This window comes from Blennius ocellaris (assembly GCF_963422515.1).
Source record: "Blennius ocellaris genome assembly, chromosome: 16".
Lineage (NCBI taxonomy): Eukaryota > Metazoa > Chordata > Actinopteri > Blenniiformes > Blenniidae > Blennius > Blennius ocellaris.
In genome coordinates this window covers 11,703,503-11,712,052 of record NC_137665.1, presented here as the reverse complement: position 1 = coordinate 11,712,052, position 8,550 = coordinate 11,703,503, and the positions used below count along the sequence as shown (strand labels likewise).

At 41.4% G+C, this 8,550-nt stretch overlaps 2 protein-coding genes across 2 annotated transcripts; one reads left to right on the top strand and one right to left on the bottom strand.

Moving 5' to 3' along the window:
* Window positions 1-715: 715 nt before the first annotated feature.
* Window positions 716-3,102, bottom strand: tnfsf14 (TNF superfamily member 14; the record flags this gene model as incomplete). The annotated part of the gene is made up of 3 exons (XM_080511955.1): window positions 716-1,211; window positions 1,352-1,535; window positions 2,833-3,102. The coding sequence occupies 3 exons, from the start codon at window positions 3,100-3,102 to the stop codon at window positions 829-831; spliced, it is 837 nt and encodes a 278-aa protein (XP_080368081.1). The 3' UTR covers window positions 716-828.
* Window positions 3,103-5,359: 2,257 nt separating this feature from the next.
* tmed1a (transmembrane p24 trafficking protein 1a) lies at window positions 5,360-8,367 on the top strand (the record flags this gene model as incomplete). The annotated part of the gene is given in 5 exon segments (XM_080511954.1): window positions 5,360-5,489; window positions 5,492-5,532; window positions 6,972-7,069; window positions 7,816-8,002; window positions 8,149-8,367. Coding segments are annotated over 5 exon segments (675 nt in total).
* Window positions 8,368-8,550: the final 183 nt, after the last annotated feature.

The window sequence follows — 8,550 nt, the reverse complement described above, 5'->3', positions numbered from 1 at the left end:
CCCCCTTCCACTACCACTTCCTCCTCAGTTTACAAATATACAACATTGTGGGTGTTTCAAAAGCAGCTTCTGCGAACAGACGCTGATGAAGGGAAAGCGAGAACATGAGCGATTTTAAAACAGAGCTTTAAAGAAGGATGAGGCAATGCGTTTGCATGGTGAGCGTGTGAGGTGATGAAGTGAAAATACAAAAGAAATCTCACTCTGAATGAAAACTCTCACTCTGTGTGGAAACTTGCTACTCCTGCACCTCATCCCAGGTCTCTCTCTATATATATATATATATATATCTCCCTCTCTCTCTCTCTCCCTGTATATGTGTGTGTTTGTGCATGGAAAACACCTTTGCCGATCCTTTTTACTCATCAGGAAGTGAATTTACTTTTGTTAAATGTCGAAAGCTCATGAACAATCAACCAACTCAGAGCTTGAAATACATTTGATTTTATTCAATTGTATTATTTTTTTTACATAAATACTACAGACTCACAAAGCAACAAAAGAATAAATATGTTTTTGTGTAACAAAGTAAGAAAAGAAAGCACGTTTGATGTGTTTTTCACTGAGTAAGGCAAATACATTTTTACAAGTGAGGTACTTCAGGATTACAAAGATTATACAGTTATTTTACCTCATGTGTTACAAAGCATACATGTACTTAATATAGCAAAAGGTAAAAACTTTTTGCCATATTAAGTTTTTAACAACTCAACACTCACTCACTTCACAAAGCCGAGTTTCACACTTGTCTTTTTAACAAAGACATCAACTTTTCCCAAGACGTTCCATCCTTTTCAATTCACAATGCACCGTTGATGAGGTACCAAATCATATCATATATGCACCAAACACATTTTCCTCAGCTGTGTGCTTTATGATTTGCTTGGTGTCACTGACATTCACAAACACAGCATCATTTTTCTCAAAGTAGAACACGCCACCCAGGAAACTGTTGGACTTTGTCAGGTCTGATGAAGGAGAGTATTTCCTGGACTGCAGAAGGGTAATGGGTCTCCCATACCTCGGAGTGCGCTTTTGGACATGGTGGTAAAACTTTTTGCTTTCTGAGAAGAAAACCTTGGAGTAGACGTAGTAATAGCCCGTTCTCTCAATGATGAGGCTGTTGTCTTCGTAGCGGATTCCATTGAGGACGGGGTCTGCTTTCATGTCCCATGCCATGATGTGGGAGTCATGAGCATCATCGTGTCCACCTGTGGGGGGGGGGGGGGGGGGGGCACAAAGACATAAACAAACTTAAAACGACAAAATTATGCTTTTGACTACATTTATTTTCAGCATTTCTATTAAGTGAGCACTATGGTAATGGAAGACAAAAAAAAGCTGGATTCACCTGTCAAATGTGCAACTGGCTTGTCGAGATGATCGTCTTTTATAGTAACAGTCTCATCTGTGTGAGGACCGGAAATGAGTTTGTATTGTTGAAAACGCAGTGGACGATTTAAATGAAACAACTCATTTAAGTACAAAATATGAGACATACCTTCAGTTTGCTTGTCGAAGACTGACGAGGTGGGCTGCAGAGGAAAATAAAAATGGTTTACTAACATGGGCGTGTGCATTTGGAAGTATTCATACACAGAGATAATCACGAGAGATAACGTCACAATTTGCGACAAAGTAAGTCACGCAAACAGTTTTTGACAATTTGATTTGTAAAGGCTGGTTGCTACTTTTTTGTTTGCTTGTTTGTTTGGGTTTTTTTTTGTTTGTTTGTTTGTTTCCTTCTGTCTGCACAGCAAAGTAGAACATGTTGGTCTTCCTGGTAATGAGCACAAGGTCGGTCGCAATCATGGTACAAGAAACAGACCACTTCCTTGTTTCGAACGTCCTTTATAGAGTGTGTTAGCACTCGGTTATATAAAAGAAAAACCAACAACAACCACAAAAAAAGCATGTTTCTCACAACTTTCAAACCCATGACTGCTGCCTTTCACAAGGAGCACCAGTACTGTAAAGAAACTGAGTCAGAGCATTACTGTGAATGCAGTGACCATTCAACGTCGTGGAACAGGTTTGTACCGCCGGGTCTGAGATGGACTTTAACAGAGTTCTCTAACCTTACGCTGCTTATAAAAAAAAAAAATTTCTAAATGAAAAACTAATTGCAACAAGACCTCCTTGAAATACATTTGTTCCAAACCTGAATATGTTCACAGCAGTTCATGTGCAGAAGCGTTTTTGTGTCTCATCATTATTATAACCTACACCCAAAAGATAGACAATAAGCAATAATACAGTTTACAGTTTCCACGCAAACATATGATGGTTAAATCTTAAAACGTTGCATATATTTCTCTGCATTTTTGCTTTTTATTTAATATGTAACGATTTCCAAAAATCAGTTTATTGAAATCAGAAATTTCTAAACAGTAAAAACACTGGTGTGTGGACTTTGATTTCTGTATTTTCTCAGTTTATTTTAATTGTTGTCATTACTTTTTTGGAGATCCATATGGTGCTAGCCTTTACGTAATGTAACTGTGTATTTTTAACTATTCGAGCTGTTATTTAAACTGTGTGGTCAATTCAGTGTGTTTAATCTTCTTTTTTCCTTGTGAGATAGAAAAACCAAACCCAAGAATCTCCATAGACACATTCATGGCATTTTTTTCCCTTTCTTTTGTTTTTCTTTGTTTAAATCTACAGAGATAATATTCTTAGTCTATTAGCGTGGTTACGGTAATAAAATTTTTTTTTTAAATAAATAACAGAGTAACATAAAACCAGAAGAAAAGTGAGAGATAGAATTAAATGGGAAAGTTGAATGACCATATACATCAAAATAGGGATATGAAAAGGTTGAATACAAACCAAAGGAACAATTGCATGGAATTTCTCGCTCCTCCTTTCAGCATCAGGCTGGTGGAGGGAGTAGATGAAGCAGGCTTCGATGAAGAGACCGCAAAATGCCAGGCTCACCAGGAGGAACAGCAGGATTTGTGTTCGACTGGAATGCTTTGGCTTGTGGTTGATTCTGGGTGGTAAAGGAGGCCGAGAGGCGTGAGTGTCCACCACATACACGGGGGGACTCTCGCCCTCAGCCATGCAGTCATTGAACCTTCTGTAGTTGAAGAAAGCCATCGGCGTGCAGGTCCTCACCAGAAGTCAGTGCTGTGGCTTCGAGAAGGTCACAGAGATGAACAGACGCACGAGACGCGTGCAGACGAGTGAAAAAGTTTGCAGAGTGGGGTGGGCTCATTTCTGGTTGGCTCAAGTGGAGACGGCTCACGAGTAGTCAGATGAAGAGTCGCTTCAGGTGGAGAAGTCTTGAGATGCATCATGGAACAGTATTGGCACAGTTTCACTGTAACTGTGAGCTCCACACTGGCGTTGTGGTTAAAGTGCATTTGATTTCTATAAACTCTTCCCCTAGCCAGTGGTAATCAATGTGTGAGACTAAAGTATGGTGCGTTTAAACCTCCCCCCCCCCCCACGCACCCCACCGCCTCACTGCAGTGTCAGAATATCACCATGCTTCATGTCTTACACTCATTGTCAAAGCAACAACTACACACCAGCGTCCACTTTAAGATCAAAATCTCAGCCACTCGTCTTCTCAAGTGAAACGTTCACACTTTGATGTCCAGTGAAGAGCTGCGACTTCCCCCTACAAATTCAAGTTGTAGAAAATGTGTTGAGCTATTTTCTTATCTCCTGAAGTGTGGAGTTCCCTCATGTGCACCTTTGTATCTACGTCCGAGAGATAGGAAGAGAAGAACAGTTACATACAGTGTTGGCAACAGTGGAAGTTGGAAGGACTGAAGAGGTGAGAACGTGAGGGTTTCCTGTCAAGGCGCAGTACGGCCACCGTGCAGTGCAACAACATGGCTTTGTTATTTGAACAAATACTGGGCCCCCCCCCCCTAAAATAGCGATAGCTGCAGATCAAGAACAAATGGTTTTGGTAACAATGTTCAGTTTTCTTCTGTGGAACAAACATGTGCACTATTGGCATCAGAGGCTGGATTAACTTTGTGCAGGCGTTTTAAATAACTATCGTCTAATCTCTACATTTGGCTGGCGGAAGTGTTTGACAACTCTTCTGTGCCAAATCCCCTCGGCTGTGAGACGTTTCAGTCCTTCTTGTTTCAGATCCTTCATCGTTTCTATGGTACTGAAATCTGGGCTGTCCCTCACGCAACCCACCATTTCGTCTTGCAATTCCAACTCACTATCCTCCTCACTACAAATTATTATCCCCGAACATCATCGAACGTATGGCCGTAGGCTGCTGGAGGCAAACCCAGTTTACACTGGGCAAATTGGCAGGGGGAACTCTGGACAGGTTAGCAGTGCAACACAGGAAGAGGCACCGTTACATAACAACTCACACCTACAGTAAACTTAGATGCACAAATTCCCCTTATAAGACACGACCCTGAGAGGAAGCCAGGGGACTCTGAGAGCGAGAACACAACCACTCTTCACACTGAGGCTTGCAAGTGAGACTGAAGTGCTAACCACGACAATACACGACAGAACAGTCATTTAGAAAAAGTCGAGGTATGGAAAGTATCACTTCGACTGACCCGATGTGAAGAAACAGAAGTCGTCGCTGCTGTTTTGTTTCCTTTGTTAATTATATAGTAATTAATCAATTATATATTATATGGGACGTCATTAGATGTAATCACGTAGCACAGGAAATGTTTTACACCCTGCAGAAGAATCTGAAAAAGTGAGTCTGTCCACCGTTCAGTAGCTTATCACCTGGCGACATTCCACAACACATTAAAAAAAAAAAAAGTCCACTTTAAAATTGGATTCTGCAGCAAACACTCAATGGTAAATGATGCAGGGACGGCTTGTCTGTTATCATCGCTTGCCCTTTAAGAGCCCCTAACTTAGGAATTCTGGATAAATCCTACAAAAATAATCATTAAATGGATTATTTGGGAATTCAGTGGAGCTGAGGCGTTTCCCACAGCTCCATCTATAGGACATAGAAAGGAGATGAGAAACACAGAACAAATTATCATGTGAAAAACAAACAGTATGTAAAGGTCTGGATGCGTTCTGGTGATGATATCAAATTTTAAACTATCAGAAGATCTTATCTTAAGTCGTTTTCAGATCGGTGTTGTGAAACACAAAGCAAATGGCTTGTTGCCTCTAATCAACTTTGTATTTGCTTAGTTTGCAGTCCTGCTTCTTCTGGCTGCACAGCTCCTGTCATTCATCTGGGATAAAGTCAATTCCAGGCTGTTTCTGAAGCCATGGGACGATGACAGCAAGCAGGTACAGGAGGTTCTTTTTCTTTCTTCTTTTCCTTTGTGCAACTCAAGAGCAGAGTTGGTGAAAGTGGAATACAGTGGATCACAGTGCGATCAGGACAAGGATGGCTGCTTCTGCACAGATCTGTCTGCTGACATGTTTCAGTCTGGCTGCAGGACTCTCTCTGGGTTTGGGATCAAAACAACAAGTGGAATTTACTTTTGTTTTACCTGCTGGTCACACGGAGTGCTTTTTCCAACTACCACAGCAAGCGACACCATGGAAGTAGAATATCAGGTAAAAAAAAAAAAGAAAAAAAAAAGAGAGAAGGTTTCTCTCTCCTGTCTGTTCAGGAAACTTTGCTGTTGTTTTGGGAAACTTTGTGACTAAGCTGAGTAGCTAACAATTATTGGACTTTGGTCATTGGAGAGATAAGAAAACCACTGAAGACACAACTTTAGTCCTGCTGGACAGCAAAGTGATTGATTGTGCAACATTTTCTTGAATATATTAAAAAAGACAAGATGTGTGTGTGTTTGGGGGGGAGAATTTCATCACTTTGTTTAAAAAGAAAACAAAAGAAATAAAACATGATTTTCAGAGATTGTAGAAACTTTTCACTTGCTAAATTAATACGTTCACCTATTTATCAAGGTGAGGTCTTTTTAATGTTCATGGACACAAGGCCAGGGCAGGATGGGCTCGAGCTGTAATATTTGTTTTATTGTTATTGACGTGCCACTTGTGTGTCTCTTTAATATTTATTGTGTGTGGGAATAAAGTTGATCACAGTTTAGGCCACATCTCTTCCCCGTGTTATTTTTGTGATTCTTTTGAGGGGAAAAGAGAATATGGATGACTTACTTACTCACCATCAGGTTGGATATTTCCCTTTGGCTTTCGTTTGCTTGAACATCTGCTTCCTCATTGCAGCGAGCGATTCAACTGAATCCTGAGCAGCTTCAGTGTATTTCAGCATTTACTTGATCGAGTCACACTGAATAAATTTTTATGATCAAGCTCCTCGTGAAATATTCTCAACGATGAATCAAGGACATAATGGCTTTCACTACACTTCTTGGTTACCTCACTTCCTGGTTTTATTTTCCTTTATTGTTATTTATTAACACGGTGTGGGTTGACATCACCAGGGTGTGATTTCCTGGGTGTGATGGTAGGAATATACCGCTCCCTCTGGTCTGTGCAACCCTCCCCTGTTGGACTGCTTTTACGGAGAATAAAGCTTTTTCTACCTTGAATAGTGCTGAGAGCTGCTTCACCAGCAGACATCTCAGTGAAACAGAGCTATCATGTCTCACCCTTGAAAGTGAAACTCACACCATTAACTCAAGACTACCACACCACACACACACACAGTATGTTATGGTGGAAGCTCACCTCTTGAAGCGACAAAAAGGATTTCACATTTTAACAGTTCTCAATGTGGGTAGTTTTCTCCAGTTATTTTATGATCATTTTGTTACAAGGTCAGCACACTGCGACTGCACACTCCTCCTCCAGTGTGTAAAGTCCACTCATCCCGACTGTTTCTGAGCGATAATAAAACAGAAACAATAACTCAACCTACTTTACGATGTGAAACGACACGGTGAGATTATTGTAATTCGTCAAAATAGAGATCCTGCTATCATGCAGGTACCAATGGATGCCCCAAGTATAGACAGCAACAGTGAATTCTGGGTAACTCTTGACTTGAATCCATGTTGTCGTTGCAGGTGATCGCAGGGTCGGGTCTGGATGTCGGCTTCACTCTCATCTCTCCCAGCGGACAGCGGCTGGTCTCTGACTTCAGGAGGGCTGATGGCATCCACATGTGGGGTCAACCTAAATGCTCTCACTCAACCAGAAGCTTGTCATATTGTCATGCAGGGTTTTTTTTTCGTTCTATACTTGGGGGGGGGGGGGGGGGGGGGGGGGGGGGGGGGTGTCTTAAATTCCCACTGCCCTCCATCTATAGGGGAGCCTCTTTCAGCTTCAGGAGGCCTGGAGCCCCTCTGGTTAAGATCACCTGAATACACAGAACATTGTCGTGTGTTCGGATGCTCAGTTAATGACACAAATTCAAAACACTTCATTCATTTCCACTAAACTACTGAGTGGACTACTACTCATACATGCAATTTATGCACATCTTTGATTTGTTACATACTGTACATTTTGTGAATTTTTGCGAAAGTTTTATTTGTGCCCTATATAAGCTGAACTTGTATTCAGAATATTTTAAGCATGAATTTGCACCATTAAAATGAATGCAGTTTTGAAATAATATTGAGAATTTAATTGCAAAAAATGGCAATATTACAGCATTATAACTTAAGTGTTCACAATTTAAATCTTGCATGGCAGCCATCTCCACTGGATACGTGAATGACTGATTTTGACGAAAAGTGGACAAATTAAGTCCATTTCCATTTACTTGAGTAAAGGTAAGAATACCTGTGACAAAGTATATTTCATGCAATCTGAAATATTTCAAATATAGCCTACGTGCGTACTTGTATGGGTGTTGAATTTACGTGAGCAGCTGCTGCTCTTCATCTGGCGATTGTTCTCCTGCAGGGTGGATCCAACAGAGGACGGAGACTACAGGTTATGTTTTGACAACAGCTTTAGCCGGCTGTCAGAGAAGATGGTGTTCTTTGAGGTGATCATTAACAGTCAGAGCAGCCCAGATGCGGCGCCGGATGAGTGGGCGAACATTGCTGCGACAGAGAGCATGGCTGAGTACAGCCTGGAAGACCTCAGGGTGAGAGTGAAAAAAAAAAAAAAAAAAAAAAAAAAACCTCAACACTGTTTCACCTACTGCATCTATGATTCCTCTTCAGACAGCACTTGAATGACGTTTACACCACCCTGCAACGTGTTTTATTCTCTTTCATCTGCCTACTGAAGACTCAAATGGACTCGGTGTACCGGCGCCTGGAGAGGAGTCGCCAGGTCCTGGCCATGCTGCGGGCCTTTGAAGCCAGAGACCGCTACCTTCTGGAGGACAACTTGTGGAGGGTGGCCTTCTGGTCCTGCATGAACCTCTTAGTCATGCTCACCGTTTCCGTCACTCAAATTTACACTTTGCGTTGCCTGTTTGATGACACCAAGCGGGTTCGCACATAGAAAAGACCGAAACGTTACCTCTGTCCAGCCTGGAGCGAATGTGACAACTGGGCCACTTTTATTATTTTTTGTCAAACCTGCTGGCTTGAATTGTACACATCAGCTTTTTGAATCACATAATTGTGCAATTATGTGTACTGATACACATTCAAGCGACTGGCAACATGTTTATTTATTAATGGC